General features: G+C 39.1%; 1 protein-coding gene across 1 annotated transcript in view; it reads left to right on the forward strand.

Moving 5' to 3' along the window:
• Window positions 1-20,730, forward strand: part of ZNF182 (zinc finger protein 182) — a 108,667-nt gene that overhangs the window by 44,242 nt on the left and 43,695 nt on the right. The window contains exon 8 of the mRNA XM_077146076.1: window positions 17,229-17,308. Within this exon, the coding sequence (XP_077002191.1) occupies window positions 17,229-17,308 (80 nt within the window). The remainder of the gene's footprint in view (window positions 1-17,228; window positions 17,309-20,730) is intronic.

The raw sequence follows: 20,730 nt of genomic DNA on the forward strand, positions 1-20,730 counted from the left end.
TTCCAGGATCTCTGTCCCACATTGCCAGGAAGGTCCACACCCCTGGGAGTCATGTCCCATGCAGAGAGGGGGAGGGTGGTGAGACTGCTCGTCATGTTGGCTGGAGAGAGAGGCCACACCTGAGCAACAAAAGAGGCTCTCCTGGGGGTGACTCTTAGGCCTACATTTTAAGTAGACTTGACCTATCCTTTGTGGGGTTAAGTTTCATATGAACAAACCCCAAGACTGGGGGCTCAGCCTATAGCTTTGGTTGTCCACATTGCTTGTGAGAATATCAAGAATTCAACTTGGGGAAATTGAATTTCTCCCCACTCTCACCATTCCCCGAAGGGGGCTTGCAAATAGTTTTCCACTCACTGATCGAATCACTCTGGGATTCATCGGGGCATCACTCTGGACAAACCAACAAAATCTCATGTCCTACCTGAGATTCCAAGTACTTATGACATTCAATCAAACTATCTACATGAGTTATATTAGGAAGTGCTCTAGTCAAAATATAAATTTTGTAACACATAAACATTTTTTGCTTTAGTCTCACATATAAGATGACATTTTAAAGTATTATCATCTATTTTCAGCACCCTGCAATAATGACATTCCTTTGTTCTTCCTCATGCAAAAACATTTTTTTGATATTTTTAAAATTTATACATTGTACATTTCACTATTATTATACACTCTAGGCATTGCTAGATTATACCATCTCTATCTTGAACATCTATCTTTCTTTCTGATTTCATTTATGTCCCCAGCCCTCCTCCCTCTATCATTCTCACATGCAGCTTCATTCAGTGTTTTGACATAATTACATTACAGTTAGGTAGTATTGTGCTGTCCATTTCTGACTTTTTGTATCCAGTCCTGTTGCACAGTCTGTATCCCTTCAGCTCCAATTACCCAATATCTTGCCCTATTTCTATCTCCTGATGGTCTCTGTTATCAATGACATATTCCAAGTTTATTCACTAATGTCAGTTCATATCAGTGAGACCATACAGTATTTGTCCTTTAGTTTTTGGCTAGTCTCACTCAGCATAATGTTCTCAAGGTCCATCCATGTTGTTACATACTTCAAAAGTTTATTCTGTCTTAAAGCTGTGTAATATTCCACCATATGTATATACCACAGTTTGTTTAGCCACTCATCTGTTGATGGACGTTCTGGCTGTTTCCATCTCTTTGCAATTGTAAATAATGCTGCTATAAATATTGGTGTGCAAGTGTCTGTTTGTGTCTTTGCCCTTAAGTCCTCTGAGTAGATACCTAGCAATGGTATTGCTGGGTCATATGGCAACTCTATATTCAGCTTTTTGAGGAACCGCCAAACTGCCTTCCACAGTGGTTGCATCATTTGACATTCCCACCAACAGTGGATAAGTCTGCCTCTTTCTCCACATCCTCTCCAGCACTTGTCATTTTCTGTTTTGTTGATAATGGCCATTCTGGTGGGTGTGAGATGATATCTCATTGTGGTTTTGATTTGCATTTTTCTAATGGCCAAGGACATTGAGCATCTCTTCATGTGCCTTTTGGCCATTTGTATTTCCTCTTCTGAGAGGTGTCTGTTCAAGTCTTTTTCCCATTTTGTAATTGGATTAGCTGTCTTTTTGTTGTTGAGTTGAACAATCTCTTTATAAATTCTGGACACTAGACTTTTATCTGATATGTCGTTTCCAAATATTGTCTCCCATTGTGTAAGCTGTCTTTCTACTTTCTTGATGAAGTTCTTTGATGCACAAAAGTATTTAATTTTGAGGAGCTCCCATTTCTTTCTTTCTTTCTTCAGTGCTCTTGCTTTAGATGTAAGGTCCATAAAACTGCCTCTAATTATAAGATTTATAAGATATCTCCCTACATTTTCCTCTAACTGTTTTATGGTCTTAGACCTAATGTTTAGATCTTTGATCCATTTTGAGTTAACTTTTGTATAGGGTGTGAGATACGGGTCCTCTTTCATTCTTTTGCATATGGATATCCAGTTCTCTAGGCACCATTTATTGAAGAGACTGTTCTGTCCGAAATGAGTTGACTTGACTGCCTTATCAAAGATCAAATGTCCATAGATGAGAGGGTCTATATCTGAGCACTCTATTCGATTCCATTGGTCAATATATCTATCTTTATGCCAGTACCATGCTGTTTTGACCACTGTGGCTTCATGATATGCCTTAAAGTCAGGCAGCGTGAGACCTCCAGCTTCGTTTTTTTTCCTCAAGATACTTTTAGCAATTCGGGGCACCCTGCCCTTCCAGATAAATTTGCTCATTGGTTTTTCTATTTCTGAAAAGTAAGTTGTTGGGATTTTGATTGGTATTGCGTTGAATCTGTAAATCAATTTAGGTAGGATTGACATCTTAACTACATTTAGTCTTCCAATCCATGAACACGGTATGCTCTTCCATCTATTTAGGTCTTCTGTGATTTCTTTTAACAGTTTTTTGTAGTTTTCTTTGTATAGGTCTTTTGTCTCTTTAGTTAAATTTATTCCTAAGTATTTTATTCTTTTAGTTGCAATTGTAAATGGAATTCGATTCTTGATTTCCCCCTCAGCTTGTTCATTACTAGTGTATAGAAACACTACAGATTTTTGAATGTTGATCTTGTAACCTGCCACTTTGCTGTACTCATTTATTAGCTGTAGCAGTTTTGCTGTGAATTTTTCAGTGTTTTCGATGTATGGTATCATATCATCTGCAAACAGTGAGAGTTTTACTTCTTCCTTTCCAATTTTGATGCCTTGTATTTCTTTTTCTTGTCTAATTGCTCTGGCTAGAACTTCCAACACGATGTTGAATAACAGTGGTGATAGTGGACATCCTTGTCTTGTTCCTGATGTTAGGGGGAAAGTTTTCAATTTTTCCCCATTGAGGATGATATTAGCTGTGGGTTTTTCATATATTCCCTTTATCATTTTAAGGAAGTTCCCTTGTATTCCTATCCTTTGAAGTGTTTTCAACAAGAAAGGATGTTGAATCTTGTCAAATGCCTTCTCTGCATCAATTGAGATGATTATGTGATTTTTCTGCTTTGATTTGTTGATATGGTGTATTACATTCATTGATTTTCCTATGTTGAACCATCCTTGCATACCTGGGATGAATCCTACTTGGATTGGTCATGATGTATAATTCTTTTAATGTGTTGCTGGATTTGATTTGCTAGAATTTTGTTGAGGATTTCTGCATCTATATTCATTAGAGAGATTGGTCTGTAGTTTTCTTTTCTTGTAGTATCTTTGCCTGGTTTTGGTATGAGGGTGATGTTGGCTTCATAGAATGAATTAGGTAGCTTTCCCTCCATTTCAATTTTTTTGAAGAGTTTTAGCAGGGTTGGTACTAATTCTTTCTGGAGTGTTTGGTAGAATTCACATGTGAAGTCGTCTGGTCCTGGACTTTTCTTTTTGGGAAGCTTTTTAATGACTGATTCGATTTCTTTACTTGTGATGGGTTTGTTGAGGTTATCTATTTCTTCTTGAGTCAAAGTTGGTTGTTCATGCCTTTCTGGGAAGTTGTCCATTTCATCTACATTTTTGTATTTATTAGCATAAACTTGTGCATAATATCCTATTATTACCTCCTTTATTTCTGTGAGGTCAGTGGTTATGTCTCCTCTTTCATTCCTGATCTTATTTATTTGCATCCTCTCTCTTCTTTTTGCCAGTCTTGCTAAGGGCCCATCAATCTTATTGATTTTCTCATAGAACCAACTTCTGGTTTTATTGATTTTCTCAATTGTTTTCATGTTTTCAATTTCATTTATTTCTGCTCTAATCTTTATTTCTTTCCTTTTGCTTGCTTTGGGGTTAGTTTGCTGTTCTTTCTCCAGTTCTTCCAAGTGGACTGTTAATTCCCAAATTTTTGCCCTTTCTTCTTTTTTGATATAGGCATTTAGGGCAATAAATTTCCCTCTTAGCACTGCCTTTGCTGCATCCCATAAGCTTTGATATGTTGTGTTGTCATTTTCATTCGCCTCGAGATATTTACTGATTTCTCCTGTCATTTCTTCGTTGACCCACTGATTGTTTAAGAGTGTATTGTTGAGCCTCCACGTATTTGTGAATTTTCTGGCACTCTGCCTATTATTGATTTCCAACTTCATTCCTTTATGATCTGAGAAAGTGTTTTGTATGATTTCAATCTTTTTAAATTTGTTAAGACTTGCTTTGTGACCCAGCATATGGTCTATCTTTGAGAATGATCCATGAGCACTTGAGAAAAAGGTGTATCCTGCTGTTGTGGGGTGTCATGTCCTATAAATGTCTGTTAAGTCTAGCTCATTTATTGTAATATTCAAATTCTCTATTTCTTTATTGATCCTCTGTCTGGATGTTCTGTCCATTGATGAGAGTGGGGAATGGAAGTCTCCAACTATTATGGTAGATGTGTCTATTTCCCTTTTCAGTGTTTGCAGTGTTTGCCTCTCGTATTTTGGGGCATTCTGGTTCGGTGCATAAATATTTATGATTGTTATGTCTTCTTGTTTAATTGTTCCTTTTATTAGTAGATAGTATCCTTCTTTGTCTCTTTTAACTGTTTTAAATTTGAAGTCTCATTTGTTGGCATAAATTAGTATAGCTACTCCTGCTCTTTTCTGGTTGTTATTTTCATGAAGTATCTTTTCCCAACCTTTCACTTTCAACCTATGTTTATCTTTGGGTCTAAGATGTGTTTCCTGTAGACAGCATATAGAAGGATCCTGTTTTTTAATCCATTCTGCCAGTCTATGTCTTTTGATTGGGGAGTTCAATCCATTAACATTTAGTGTTATTACTGTTTGGGTAGTATTTTCCTCTACCATTTTGCCTTTTGTGTTTTATATGTCATATCTAATTTTCCTTCTTTCTACACTCTTCTCCACACCTCTCTCTTTTGTCTTTTCATATCTGTCTCTAGTGCTCCCTTTAGTATTTCTTGCAGAGCTGGTCTCTTGGTCACAAATTCTCTTAGTGACTTTTTGTCTGAAAATGTTTTAATTTCTCCCTCATTTTTGAAGGACAGTTTTGCTGGGTATAGAATTCTTGGTTGGCAGTTTTTCTCTTTTAGTAATTTAAATATATCATCCCTCTGTCTTCTCACCCCCATGGTTTCTGCTGAGAAATCTACACATAGTCTTATTGGGTTTCCCTTGTCTGTGATGGATTGCTTTTCTCTTGCTGCTTTCAAGATCCTCTCTTTCTCTTTGACCTCTGGCATTCTGACTAGTAAGTGTCTTGGAGAACATCTATTTGGATCTATTCTCCTTGGGGTACCCTGCACTTCTTGGATCTGTAATTTTAGGTCTTTCATAAGAGTTTGGAAATTTTCAGTGATAATTTCTTCCATTAGTTTTTCTCCTCCTTTTCCCTTCTCTTCTCCTTCCGCGACACCCACAGCACGTATATTTGTGTGCTTCATATTATCATTCAGTTCCCTGTGTCCCTGCTCATATTTTTCCATTCTTTTCCCTATAGTTTCTGCTTCTTTTTGGATTTCAGATGTTCCATCCTCCAGTTCACTAATGCTAACCTCTGTCTCTTGAAATCTACCATTGTAGGTTTCCATTGTTTTTTTTCATCTCTTCTACTGTATCTTTCATTCCCATAAGTTCTGTGATTTGTTTTTTCAGACTTTCCATTTCTTCTTTTTGTTCATTCCTTGCCTTCTTCATGTCTTCCCTCAATTCATTGATTTGGTTTTTGATGAGGTTTTCCATTTCTGTTCGTATATTTTGAATTAATTGTTTCATTATCTCATTTCAACTATTGGTTTGTTTCTTTGACTGGGCTGTATCTTCAATTTCCTGGTATGATTTGTTATTTTTTGCTGGCATCTAGACGTTTAATTACCTTAATTAGTTTATTCTGGAGATTGCTTTTACTTACCTTACCTAGGGTTTTCTTGCTAGATGAGTTTGTTGTCTATCTGTTCTTTGACCTTCAGTTCAGCTTTTTCTGGGCTTCTAGCTTAAGTTTTGTTTAACAGAGGGTAATTTTTCAGTTCTTATTTTCTTGTTTTTTGTCCTGCTTGTAAGGTGCCTTTTCCCTCCCCACCCTTACAAGGGTCTACATAGGTAATTACAGACTCCACCCGGGTTTTCCCAGACTAAACTGGCCTCCTATCAGGGGGAAGGAGTCACCTGCTTCAGTTTTCCCTGAGGGTGAGACCCAGCAAGTTGAATGACTTTCCTGTAAGTCTCTGGGCTCTGTTTTTCTTATCCTGCCCAGTATGTGGTGCTTGTCTGCCTGCGGGTCCCACCAGCAAAAGATGTTGTGGCTCCTTTAACTTTGGAAGGCTCTCCCTGCTGGGGGCGTGGTTGAAACAGAGGAGAGTTTGTAGGCTGGTTTTAATGGCTTCAAATTGCCAAGCCCTGGGGTCTGAATTCCTTGAGAGAGGGATTCCACCTAAGTTGGGCTTCACCTCTCCCCTGGGGAAGGCACAGGCAGGAGACAGCCCTGAAAGCAGTCTGTTTCTGCCTATGCCTGGGGCAGTTGCAGCCCGAGTAGTCCCACCGCTGAATCCAGAGGCAGCCAAACCTCCATAGAAAGAGCCACGAAAACCTCCATTTCGTCCCCTTTCCTCTTTTTCAGTTAGCCCAATAAGCAACCTCTGCCTTGACCAGTTTCGCCTGAGCTGGGGGCCTGTTTTTAGTAGTCAGAATTTGTTTATTGATGCCACAATTGGTGTTTGGTTGGATTCAGTCCCTGCTACTGTTACAGTGTCTTTCCTTTCCCTCCGGGAAGCCGCCTGTGGGGGAGGGGCGCCGGGCACCGGCCGCTGCGGCTTGGGGAACTCACGGTTCCAGAGACTCACAGCCGGTCTAGCTGGTCCAGACTGGGGTATGCTGTGTGTCTGGTCTCTATCGTGGCTCCGGGAGCTGTTCTGTAGTGTTTCTGGTTATTGAGTAGTTGTTCTGGAGGACGAACTAAAACGCGCACATTGCTAAGCCACCATCTTGGCCCCTCCCCCTGTTTCTGAATTTTTACAATCAGTTCTGTTGCACAATCTATATCCCTTCTGCTCCAATTACCCAATATCTACCCTATATCTATTTCCTAATGGTCTCTGTTCTTAACTGAAATTCTCCAAGTTCATTCATTAATGTTAGTTTGTATCAGTGAGACCATACAGTATTTGTCCTTTAGTTTCTGGCTAATTTCACTCAGCATAATGTCCTCAAGGTCCATCCATGTTGTTACATGCTTCATGACTTTATTCTGTCTCACAGCTACGTAATATTCCATCATATGTATATACTAGAGCTTGTTTAGCCACTTGTCTGTTGATGGACATTTGTGCTATTTCCTTCTCTTGGCAATTGTAAATAATGCTGCTATAAATATTGATGTGCAAATGTCCGTTTGTGTCTTTGCCCTCATGTCTTCTGAATAGGTACCTAGCAATGGTATTGCCAGGTCATATGGCAATTCTGTACTTAGCTTTCTGAGGAACTACCACACTGCCTTCCACAGTGGTTGTATCATTTGACATTCCCACCAACAGTGGATAAGTGTGCCTCTTTCTCCACGTCCTTTCCAGTACGTGTCGTTTTCTGTTTTATTGATAATGACCATTCTGGTGGTGTGAGATGATATCTCATTGTGGTTTTGATCTGCATTTCCCTAATAGCTAGGGAAGTTGAGCATCTTTTCATGTGCCTTTTGGCCATTTGTATTTCCTCTTCTGAGAGGCATCTGTTCATTTCTTTTGCCCATTTTGTAATTGGGTTGTCTGTCTTTTTGTTGTTGAGTTGAACAATCTCTTAATATATTCTGGATACTAGACCTTTATCTGATATATCATTTCCAAATATTGTCTCCCATTGTGTAGGCTGTCTTTTTACTTTCTTGATGAAGTTCTTTGATGCACAAAAGTGTTTAATTTTGAGGAGTTCCCATTTATTTCTTTCTTCAATGCTCGTGCTTTGGGTGTGAGGTCTAGGAAACTGCCACCTATTATAAAGTTGATAAGATATTTCCCTGCATTTAAAAGCTTTATGGTCTTAGATCTAATGTTATTAGATCTAATGTTTAAGTCTTTGATCCATTTTGAGTTAATTTTTGTAGAGGGTGTGAGATATGGATCCTCTTTCATTTTTTTGCATGTGGATATCCAGTTCTCTATTGAAGAGACTATTCTTTATTGAAGAGACTGTTCTGTCCCAGGCGAGTTGGCTTGACAGCTTTATCAAAGATCAATTGTCCATAGATGAGAGAGTCTATATCTGAACACTACGCGATTCCATTGGTCAGTATATCTATCTTGATGCTAGTACCATGCTGTTTTGACCACTATAGCTTTTTAATATGCCTTAAAGTCAGGTAGTATGAGACCCTGACTTCATTTTTCTTTCTCAGGATATTTTTAGCTATTCGGGGCACCCTGCCCTTCCAGATAAATATGATTATTGGTCTTTCTATTTCTGTAAAGTAAGTTTTTGGGATTTTAATTGGTATTGTATTGAATCTATAAATCAATTTAGGTAGAATTGACATCTTAACTAGATTTAGTCTTCCAGTCCATGAACACGGTATGCTCTTCCATTTATTTAGGTCTTCTGTGATTTCTTTTAGCAATTTCTTGTAGCTTTCTTTGTATGGGTCTTTTGTATCCTTAGTTAAATTTATTCCTAAATATTTTATTCTTGTGGTTGCAATTGTAAATGGATTTTTTTCTTGATTTCCTGCTCACATTGTTCATTACTAGTGTATAGAAACGCTACAGATTTTTGAGTGTTGATCTTGTAACCTGCCACTTTGCTGTACTCATTTATTAGCTGTAGCAGTTTTGCTGTGGATTTTTCCGGGTTTTCAACATATAGTCTCATATCATCTGCAAACAGTGAGAATTTTACTTCTTCCATTCCAATTTTGATGCCTTGTATTTCTTTTTCTTGTCTAATTGCTCTGGCTAGAACTTCCAACACAATGTTGAATAACAGTGGGGACAGTGGACATCCCTGTCTTGTTCCTGATCTTAGGGAGAATGTTTTCAGTTTTTCGCCATTGAGGATGATATTAGCTGTGGGTTTTTTCATATATTTCCTTTATCATGTTGAGGAAGTTCCCTTCTATTCCTATCATTTGAGGTGTTTTCAACAAGAAAGGATGTTGAATTCTGTCAAATGCCTTTTCTGTATCAGTCATGGTGATCATGTGGTTTTTCTGCTTTGATTTGTTGATATGGTGTATTACATTAATTGATTTCTTTATGTTGAACTCTCGTTGCATACCTGGGATGAATCCTACGTGATTATGGTGTATAATTCTTTTAATGTGCTTCTGGATTTGATTTGTAAAAATTTGAGGATTTTTTGCATCTATATTCATTAGAGAGATTGGTCTGTAGTTTTCTTTTCTTGTAGTATCTTTGCCTGGCTTTGGCATGAGGGTGATGTTGGTTTCATAGAATGATTTAGGTAGCCTTCCCTTGGGAATTTTTTTGAAGAGTTTGAGCAGAATTGGTCCTAATTCTTTCTTGAATGTTTGGTAGAATTCACATGTGAAACCATCTGATCCTGGACTTTTATTTTTTTGGGAGCTTCTTAATGACTAATTCAATTTCTTTACTTGTGATTGGTTTGTTGAGGTTGTCTATGTTTTTCTTGAGTTGCTGTTGGTTGTTCATGCCTTTCTCAGAAGTTGTCCACTTAATTTACATTGTCTGGTTTATTAGCATAAAGTTGTTCATAGTATCCTCTCATTACCTCCTTTATTTCTGCGGGGTCCATGGTTATGTCTCCTCTTCCATTTCTGCTTTTATTTATTTGCATCCTCTCTCTTCTTTTTGTCAACCTTGCTAACGGTCTATCAATCTCATTGATTTTCTCATAGAACCAACTTCTGTTTTTCTCGATTGTTTTCATGTTCTCAATTTCATTTATTTCTGCTCTAATCTTCATTATTTCTTTCCTTTTGCTTGCTTTGGAGTTAGTTTGCTGTTCTTTCTTTAGTTCTTCCAAGTGAACAGTTAATTCCTCGACTTTTGCCCTTTCTTCTTTTTTGATATAGGCGTTAAGGGCAATAAATTCCCCTCTTAGCACTGCCTTTGCTGCATCCCATAAATTTTGATATGTTGTGTTTTCATTTTCATTTGCCTTGATATATATACTGATTTCTCTTGTAATTTCTTCCCTGATCTACTGGTTGTTTAAGAGTATGTTATTCAGCCTCCATCTATTTCTGAATTTCTTCCTTGACACACTGGTAGTTTGAGTGTTTTATTGAGCCTCCGTGTATTTGTGAATTTTCTGGCCCTCTGCCTATTATTGATTTCCAGCTTCATTACTTTCTGATACTGTTTTGTATGATTTCAGTCTTTTAAAATTTATTGAGACTTGCTTTGTGACCCAGCATATGGTCTGTCCTTGATAATGATCCATGAGCACTTGAGAAAAAGGTGTATCCTGCTGTTGTGAGGTGTAATATTCTATAAATATGTGTTAAGTCTAGTTTGTTTATTATATTATTCAAATTATCTGTTTCTTTATTGAATGTCTGTCTAGATCTTACGTCCATTAATGAGAGCAGGGAATTGAAGTCTTCTACTATTATGATAGATGGTATTTCTCTTTTCACTGCTTGCCTCCTGTGTTTTGGAGCACTCTGGCTTGGAATACCAATATTTACCAAAAAATACCAATATTTATGATTGGTATGTCTTTTTGTTGAATTGCTCCTTTTATTAATACATAGTGTCCTTCTTTATCTCTTCTAATTGTTTTACATTTGAAGTCTAATTTGTTGGATATTAGTATAGCTACTCATGCTCTTTTCTGATTGTTGTTTGCATGAAATATCTTTTTCCCAACCTTTCACTTTCAACCTATGTTTATCCTTGGGTCTAAAATGCATCTCCTGTAGACAGCATATAGATGGGTCCTGTTTTTTAATCCATTCTGTCAGTCTATGTCTTTTGATTGGGGAGTTTAATCCATTCCATTTAGTGTTATCACAGTAAGGGCAGTACTTTCTTCTAGTATTTTGCCTTTTGGATTTTATATGTCATATATAACTTTTCTTCTTTTTACCTTTACTGATAGTCTTCATTTCTACACTCTTCTCCACACCTCTCTTTCCTATCTGTTTCTACTGCTCCATTTAGTATTTCTTGCAGAGCCGGTCTCTTGGTCACAAATTCTCCTTGTGATTTTTTTGTCTGAAAATGTTTTAATTTCCCCCTCATTTTAGAAGGACAATTTTTCCGGATATAGAATTCTTGGTTGGCAGTTTTTCTGTTTAATGTCTTAGGTATAGCATCTGCTGTCTTCTTGCCTCTATGGTTTCTGTTGAGAAATGTATGCATAGTCTTATTTGGCTTCCCTATTATGTGATGAATTGCTTTTCTCTTGCTGCTTTCAAAATTTTCTCTTTCTCTTTGATATCTGACATTCTGAATAGTTAGTGTCTTGGAGTACGTCTATTTGGATCTATTCTGTTTAGGGTACACTGCACTTCTTGGATCTGTAATTTTAAGTCTTTCATAAGAGTTGGGAAATTTTCAGTGATAATTTCCTCCATTAATTTTTCTCCTCCTTTTCCCTTCTCTTCTTCTGGCACACCCACAACACGTATATTCATGTGCTTCATTTTGGCATTCAATTCCCTGTCTGCTCATATTTTTCCATTCTTTTATCTATATTTAGTTTTACTTGTCAGATTTCAGATGTCCCATCCTCCAGTTCACTAGTCCTATCTTCTGCCTCTTGAAATCTACCATTGTAGGTTTCCATTGTTTTTTTCATCTCTTCTACTGTGTTTTTCATTCCTATAAGTTCTGTGATTTTTTTTCAGACTTTCAATTTCTTCTTTTTGTTCATCCCTTGTCTTCTTTATATCCTCCCTCAATTCATTTTTTTAATTTTTTATGAGATTTTCCATGTCTGTTCGAACACATCCTGAATTAATTGTTTCAACTCCTATATATTATTTGAATTGTTGGTTTGTTCCTTTGGGCCATATCTTCAATTTTCCTCGTATGATTCATTATTTTTTGCTGGCATCTAGATATTTAATTTCCATAAGTAGTTTATTCTGGAGATTGTTTTCACTTTTTTACCTAGGATTTTCTTGCTGGATAACTTTGTTGTCTGTCTGTTCTTGGACATTCAGTTCAGTTTATTCTAGCTTAGGTTTTCTTTAACAGATCAGTATTTTTCAGTTCTTGTTTCTTGCCCTGTCTGCATGGTGCCTTTTTTTTCCTCAGGTGGGGTCTACTTAGGTATTATAGACCCTAGTCAGATTTTCCCAGACCAGACTGGTACCCTCTCAGAAGGAAAGAGTCACCTGCATTAGTTTTCCCTGAGGATGAGACCCAGCAGTTTGAAAGACTTTCCTATGTAGCCTCTAGACTCTGTGTTTTTCCTATCCTGCCCAGTATGTGGAGCTTGTTTGCCTATGGGTCTTACCAGCATAAAGTGATGTGGTGCGTTTAACTTCAGCCGACTTTCCCTGCTGGGGTGTGGTCGAGACAGAGGAGAGGTTGTAGGCTGGCCTTAATGGCTTTAATTCTCCAGATCCCTGGGGTCTGAACTCCTTGAGTGAGGGAATCCACCTGAGCTGGGCCCCACTCCTCTCCTGGGGAAGGCACAGCCTCCAGGGAATTAATCCCTTTCACTTGACCAGCCTCTTTGCCTCTCAGACAAGCTTAATTCCGCCCTTGCCTGGGGCAGTTGGAGCCTGAGAAACCTTGCAGTTGTATGCAAAGAGCAGTCAAGCTATAGAAACACAGCCACAAAAAAGAAAAGAAAAAAATCCTTTTCAGAGCAGGACCCCCATTCCTCAGGTTTGCCAATCAAGAGCTTAAGCTGGTAGGTTGGTCTGTGTATCTCCAGATCTATGCTCCCCCTCCTCTCCTTCAAGGCCCAGACCTTTTCAAGTATTTTGTGCTGTCCGGTCTGAAAAAAAAACCTGTTTTTTGTTTTTTGTTTTTTTTTTTCATTTTCCATCAGCCCTCCTCCTACTGTGCAGGAGCAAAACCCAGCAACCTATGCTTTTACTCGAGGTTCAGCTGTGCTGGGGGGTCCATTTTTAGTAGTCAGAATTTTTTAATTGATTCCACAATTGGAGATTGGTTGAGCTCAGCTTCTTGCTGTTAGTAAAGTCTCTTTTCTTTCCCCTCTGGGAACCAGCCTGTGGGGAACGGGTGCCAGCCTTTGTGGCTTGGGATCCTCAAGGTTCTGGGTGGGATCGCAGCTGGTCCAGCTGGTCCAAACTGCTGTATGCTGTGTGTCCAGTCACTGATATGGCCCCAGCAGTTGTTCTGTATTGTTCCTGGCTATTTAGTAGCCGCTCTGGAGGACAAACTAAATTCCACACCTCACTAAGCTGCCATCTTGGACACCTCTGGAACGTAATCTTAGTACATGAAACTTTTGTAGAATCTCAGATAGAGCCCTAGGTGTTCTTTAGGGTTAACAGGAATGGTTTTGGTTGGGGTTTGGCAAACCGTGGTAATGAGCAATATCTAGCTGAAGTATACACAAGAGTATCCTCCAGAATAGCCTCTTGACTCCATTTGAACTCTTTTAGCCACTGATACCTTATTTTGATACATTTCTTTTCCCCTTTTTGGTTGGGAAGGTGTTGTTGATCCCATGGTGCCAGGGCCAGGCTCATTCCTCAGAGTCCTTTCCCACGTTACCTGGGAGACTTTCAACACTGGATGGCATGTCCCATGTAGTGGGGAGGGTAATGATTTTCCTTGAAGTGTTGGGCTTAGAGAGAGAGAGGCCACATCTGAGCAACAAAAGATGTTTTCTGAAAGTAACTCTTAGGAATAACTATATGTAGGTTTAACTTCTCGGCTACAGAAGCAAGCTTCATAAGAGTAAGCCTAAAAATCAAGGGCTTGGCCTATTGACTTGGGAGTGCCTAATGTTTGATAACAGTATTTGGGGTTTCCCTGGTGGTAAAGTTTAGTAGTGCCATATTTTTTCTACAGTCCCTCAAGGGACTTTGCCAATACTTTTTGATGTTCTGCCCAACACACTCTGGGATTTATCCAGGTATTACGTTAGGTTATACAGAATTACAAGCCCTCATTCCCATTCTTGGCACCATGTGTTTGGGCTGTTTAAATGAGCTATCTAGATAGGTTGAATTAGATTATGTGCTACAGGAAATTTAGGTTTTAGACAAATAAACCTCTCCTCCTTTGGTCTCATGGAGTAGGTGAAGTTCTAAAATATAATGTTACCCTTACCCCTTGTTTTAGTTTGTTAAATGATGCTGGAATGCAATATACCAGAAGTGGAACAGCTTTTAAAAAGGGAATTTATTAAATTACAAGTTTACAGTTCTAAGGCCATAAAAATGTCCAAACTAAAGCATTCAAAGAAAGATACCTTGATTCAAGAAAGGCTAATGTCTGTCACATGGGAAGGTATGTGGCTGGCATCTGCTGGTCCTTGTTCCTGGTTCTTTTGCTTCCAGTTTCTGATGCCAGTGGTTTCCTCTCTACGCATCTGTGGGCTTTCATTTAGCTCCTCTGGGGCATGATTCTGGGTTCTGGCTTGCTTAGGATGTCATGTGAAGGCACTGGTGATGGCTGCTGGGCTATGCATCTTCATACCTCTGTGTCTAGGCGTCTGCTCTCTCTATTGGCATTCTAAGCATCTCCAAATGTCTGTGTTTCTCTCGGCTGTGAGCATTCTTCAAAATGTTTCCCCTTTTAAAGGACTCCAGTAAACTAGTCAAAACACACCTAGAATGGGCAGAGTCACATCTCCATGGAAGTATTCTAATCAAAAGGTTATACCCACAACTGGGTGTGTCACATTTCCATGGAAACAATCCAAATCAAAGTTTCCACCCTAAACAATAGGTCTGCCCCCACAAGATTGGATGAGGAAAGAAAACCTGGCTTTTTTTTAGGTACATAACAATTTTAAAACATCACACTCCTCTGTACTGATTTACCTTAGTCCTGAACAGATCAGCTAAATTTCTATCTCTAATTGAAGGCTACTCTCTTTTTCATTTTCTTTAAAAGTTGTTGTTTGCTGACTTTCAGAGCTGCAGAACTCCAACTATGAATCTCACACTGGTAGCCAAATTTACAGGGCAATACCAGGTTTTATATATATATATAGCATAGCATCTTAAAATCTAGAAATAACATTTACAGATCCAGGCTAAATGTGACTGATATAAGAGAGTACCATCTAGTCCCCAATTTTCTTTTTTTTTTCTTACTAGGCATTCTTTCATTTATTTATTTTTTTCACTTTTTAAATTGTATAATATAACATATATACAAAGCAAAGAAAGAAAAAAGCAATAGTTTTCAAAGCACCCTTCAACAAGTGGTTACAGGACAGATCCCAGAGTTTGTCATTGGCTACCATACCATCATCTTAGATTTTTCCTTCTAGCTGCTTCAGAACATAGGACGCTAGAAGGAATAAGTATCTTTTTTTATCATCACAATGGACTTTTTTTCTTTTTTGTGGAAAGCAACATAGATACAGAAAAGCAATAAATTTCAAAGCACAGCACAAAAATTAGTTGTAGAACAGATTTCAGAGTTTGGCATGGGTTAGAATTCCACAATTTTAGGTATTTACTTCTGACTGCCCTAAGATACAGGAAACTAAAGGAAATATCAGTTTAATGATTCAGCAGTCATATTTGTTTGCTAAACCCTACCTTCTCTGTATAATTCCGCCATCACCTTTGATCTTTCTACCCTACTCTTTAGGGGTATTTGGGCTATGGCCATTCTAACTTTTTCATGTTGGAAGGGGCTGTCAATAATGTGGGGTTGGAAGATGGAACTAGCTGATGTTTTGGAGAGGCTGTACGCCCCAATTTTCTTATAAGTATTTTCTAAAAGATACCACACAATATTTGTTCTTTTGTTTCTGCCTTATTTTGTACCACATAATGTCCCCTTCATTTATTCACCTTGTTGGATTCATTCACCTTGTTGCATGCCTCACAGCTTTATTCCTTTCTCTAGCTGCACAATATCCCATCATATCTATACACCACAGTTTGCCATTCTACTTCTCAGTCAATATATCCTTCTGCCACCTCCATCCATTGGGCATCATGAATAATGTCCACAGTAGAAGTTCATGTTTCACATAATTCTCACTTAGTTGTATAATCATCAGCACTTAATTTAAGACAATTTCCATTGCTTCAAAGAGAAAAATGATCGATAAACACACCTCATTAAATAGAAAGTCCAAATCACCCCCCCCCCAATTTATTTACCCATGGTATTGCTGTGGTACTGTTGATGTCTTCTTGTTAAATATAGACCATAGCATGCAATAGTAGTTTACCCCCTATACCCTTCTATTGTTGACTCTTTATACAAGATTCATACCTTTGAAGTAGTTCATGCAATAACTTATTTATATTGTATTGTTAAGTGGTGGAATGCATGGCTCTATATAACCCCTTTCAATCATGTTCACTTTCAATAAGGTAATATTACTTACAGGTTCTGAGTTCTAATATCAGTTTAGTTTTCAGAGCCTTTCAAGTGCTAATTTGGTCTGCTTGATTTGTGTTTTGCTCCTGGGGCTTCTTATTGATCCCTGCTAGTGCCACCTGGTCTGAGCTGTTTGTTTCTTCTAGGTAAGGGAAGAGAGTCCTGACCCCTGGGGACAGACTGCTTCTCAGGACTGGGGGCTTGTTATGGTGGAATACCCTCTACTGGTACTACCTAGCCACTCAGTGTAACTGGGTGTATCTATTCGGGTTTAGGGATTCTCTCACTTGTGGGGAAAAAGAGTACTTCCTGGGAACTTATTGCAGCAAGATACTCCCTGCTGGAGCCCCCTGGCCACCTATATCTTTCTGTGGGAGACGGTGTCCTTTCCCAACTGGATCTGTGTTGTGTCAGGATCCTCCTGCCAGCTGCCCATCCCCCACCCTCATTGTCTGTTGTCTGTAGGCGGGGAAAGGTATTCTCCAGTATGGGGGCATAAAGAGTGCTTCCTGGGCTGGATGTCTTTTGTGGCAGGATTCCCCCCTCCTGAAACCTTTTTGGTTGCCTGGTGTTTTTCAGTGGGAGAAGAGGTTCTTTGGCTTGCAGGGATGAAGAGCATTTCCCAGATGGGTACTTGTTGTGTTGGGATCTCCCCTGTCATTATTACCTGGCTGCCAAGTGTCTCTAAGTGGGGGAGGTGTCTAGATGGGAAAAGGAAGTCTCAGACCTAGTGGGGAAGGAAAACATTTTCTCTGGTTGCTTGTTGTCATTGGGGCTCCCGATTAATCTCCTTTGCTGGTTCCTCAGGTCTTGCCTGGTGTTGTTGGAGGGACTCCTGTTCAATCTGGGGGAAGAATGAGACTACCTGGTCTGCCTTCTGTTGCAAGGTTAGGATCAGAGATGCTGGGCCTGGGTTGCCTTTTATTATTGTATGGGGGATTGTAAGATGCCTTGCTCCTATGTTGTTTTTCCAGTCCTTGGGTGCCTAATCAGTCTGCCTTCCTTTCATAGTCCTCCTTTGGTTGCCTTTTACATTATTTCCAGGTTTATAGTTGTACTCCATGGGAAAGAGAAGGGAGAGAGGAGTCAATGCCATCTTGTCCAGACTAGAAATCTACTCTTTATATCTAATTAATATCTATTTCTTTATTTTGAAACAGTAAAACATGTAAATATACAGTTTACCAGTTCATGGTTTTCACTAAACTTAGTAATTTAGCAGATATTTATTCTGACTAAATTGTGGTCATGATACTGATCAAAAGCAGGGGGTTCTTTACACAGTGAGCTCAAATGATCAATTTCTGAGACACTGGGATTTCAAAGACAGAAAGAGTTTATAGCTAGGCACAAAACAGGGGATCAGATGGCCTATCAGCCTAAAACTCTGTCTCCCCAAACTGCAGTAACTCTGATGGTTTTATAGTACCAAAAGATGGCAGGTTTTAGGATAATGAGCTCAGTGGCTCGAGATGATGAGGTTAGAGATGATCTAAATATTGGGCATGCACAGATTGATTACACGCTTAGTCACGGAGAGTATGTAAGAAAATGGGGCCTTAACAATGATGATGAGCATGATTTTTATTATTATAATGAGGTATAAGTCACTTATAGGTTAAAGTTTAAGCTACTGTGCATGTCACACGGGCCATATTTGGTTAGATCCAGCTACGTCTGCAAGATAGTTTTGGAATTGGTGTGGGTTAGTTCTAGGCTGACTCAAAAGCTTTCACTAATAAACATTTGGGGCTGTCTTTAGTGACCATAAGACACTAAAGTTGAAAAACAGGATAAAGGGGTACAAGTGAGGGTCAGTCATAATGTTTCTACAATCACAAGATAAACTTTATATAGTTATACAATCATAATCAGAGATCAAGGCAGTTGGATTACAGTTCAGAATTTTCAGGTATTTCTGTCTGGCTACTCTAATAAACAAAAAATTAAAAAGAAATGTGTATATAATGATTCAGTAATCATAGTCAAAAAAGCTGTTCTGTTTCTGGTATATTGCATTCTGGCAACTAGCAAACTAGAACACTGTGTTAGTTAGATTCAGTTGTCAACTTGGCCAGGTGAGCATACCTAGTCTTGTTGCTGTGGACATAAGCCAATGGTACGTGAACCTCATCTGTTGCCAATTAATCTGCAGTCAGCTAGGAGGCGTGTCTGCTGCAATGAGTGACATTTGACTTAATTGGCTGGTGCTTAAATGAGAGATCGCAAGGTAGCACAGCCAAAGCAGCTCGGCATTCCTCATCTCAGCACTCTCAGCTCAGTCCAGGCCTTTGGAGATGCAGAAAGAAGTCACCCCGGGGAAAGTTGTTGGAACCCAGGGGCCTGGAGAGAAGACCAGCAGAGACCATCCTGTGCCTTCCACGTAAGAAAGAACCTCAGTGGAAAGTTAGCTGCCTTTCCTCTGAAGAACCAACAAAATAAATCCCCTTTTATTAAAAGCCAGTCTGTCTCTGGTGTGTTGCATTGCTGCAGCTAGCAAACTAGAACAAACACCATGTGATTAAAATTAATATCACAATAATGGAATATACTGACAGTGTGTATCTCCTAATATGATGCACTAAAAAGAATATAACATTACCCATATAGGAATCCTGTCCAAATTGTTAACCTGAAATAATATAACCATGAAGAAATAAGCAGGTGAATGCAAATTGGGAGACACTGCAAAACAACTGGCCTAGATTCTTCAATAATGTCAATGTTATGAAAGATATAAAAGACCAGGAAACTGTTATAGGTTAAAGAAGACTAAAAAGACTTGACAAGTAAATACAATACATGATCCTTGGTCAAATCCTAGATCAGGTAATAAGCTGTCAAAGGGCATTACTGGGACAATTAGAATAACTGGAATAAAGACTAGATCTAACATAATAGAATTATATCTGTATTAATTTTCTGAGTGTGGTAACTTTAATGTAATGATATGGGAGAATGGCCTTGCTCATAGGAAATATAAAAGTGTCATTATGTCTGCCATCACCTCTCAAGCTGTTACCCCCAAAATAACATAACACTCATGTGTAGTTACAGAGAAAGAGAGATAAAGTGAAAATAAATGTGGCAAAAAGTCAATAATTGGTGAATTGAGGTGAAGGTATATTCTATTCTTTGTTCTATTCTTGCAACTTCTCTTAATTCCATCACAATATCAGAAATCTTTAAACCATTTCAGTAGCAATACAAATGAAATACAAAGTTAAAAATAGTATAAACTCCTATCAAAGTTAGTTACAGGCATGGTCTGTTTTAAGGCAAAATTCTCCTCTGTCTCTAGACCTGTAAAAACTCATAACAAGTTATTTGCTGCCAACATACAAAGGAGGAACAGTCATGGGATACATATATGCATTTCCATAGTGAAGAAGGAACACAGGGGTCACCGGACTCATACAGTTTCGAAAACCCACAGGGCAAAGTCCATTAGATTGTAAAATCTGAGAGTCATTTATCTTCGGGGCTTTAGAAAGCGGCAGTCTCACCCTTTCCAAGGCCTTTCAGAGGCCTGTCTTTCTCTGAACACAATCTTGGGGAGTATTGGGGAGACCACCTTTTCCTCGGCTCCACCCTCCCCAAGCATTGGGGCTGCACCCGGGCTCTCTGCCATCTCTGGGGCACAAGCTCAACCCCTCCGTGTGGTGGCAGCCAGGCTCTCCCCAAACCCCAACGAATGTGCTTCAGTCTCTCCAAGGCCTGAGGTGGCATGACTTTTCCACTGCAATGAGGTGGAAGGCCCACACTCTGCCTTTTGTACAAACTCACCCTCTCCATGGGCTTAGGTGGGCCCGCTCTCCTGGCCTGAGGCTTCTTGACTTCAGACCTCAGCCTCCATGGTTTTGCCTCTGAAGTAATTTTTCCTCCAATGTGTCCCTTCTCTGAACCCCCCAGTCCAGACTGGCAGCGTCTCTGTTTATACAGGTCCCACAGCACTCTCATTGGCTTTCTCTGCAGTAGCGATCATGCCCATCAGACATAAGGAGTTCCCACAAATCCTTCCTGGATAACTCCAGGTCCAATCCTGGCTTTCTCTGAATTGGCCAGCTGTTTCCACATTTGGCGAAACCTTCACATGGGGTGATATTCTCTGGGGTTTCCCTTCCTGGAAGCCCAGAATTTTCCAGAACATCAATTTCTGGTTTCTTTATACTCAAGAGGTCAGTTCTCAGCTTCTTTCTCTTCTGTTGCATTTCACTATAAGCTGTGAGGAGAAACCAGGCTGCACTTTCCACATTTAATTTGGAGATCTCTTCTATTAAATATCCAAGTTCATGGCTTTTAAAATCTG

The sequence above is a fragment of the Tamandua tetradactyla genome, chromosome X (assembly GCF_023851605.1).
Source record: "Tamandua tetradactyla isolate mTamTet1 chromosome X, mTamTet1.pri, whole genome shotgun sequence".
Taxonomy (NCBI): domain Eukaryota; kingdom Metazoa; phylum Chordata; class Mammalia; order Pilosa; family Myrmecophagidae; genus Tamandua; species Tamandua tetradactyla.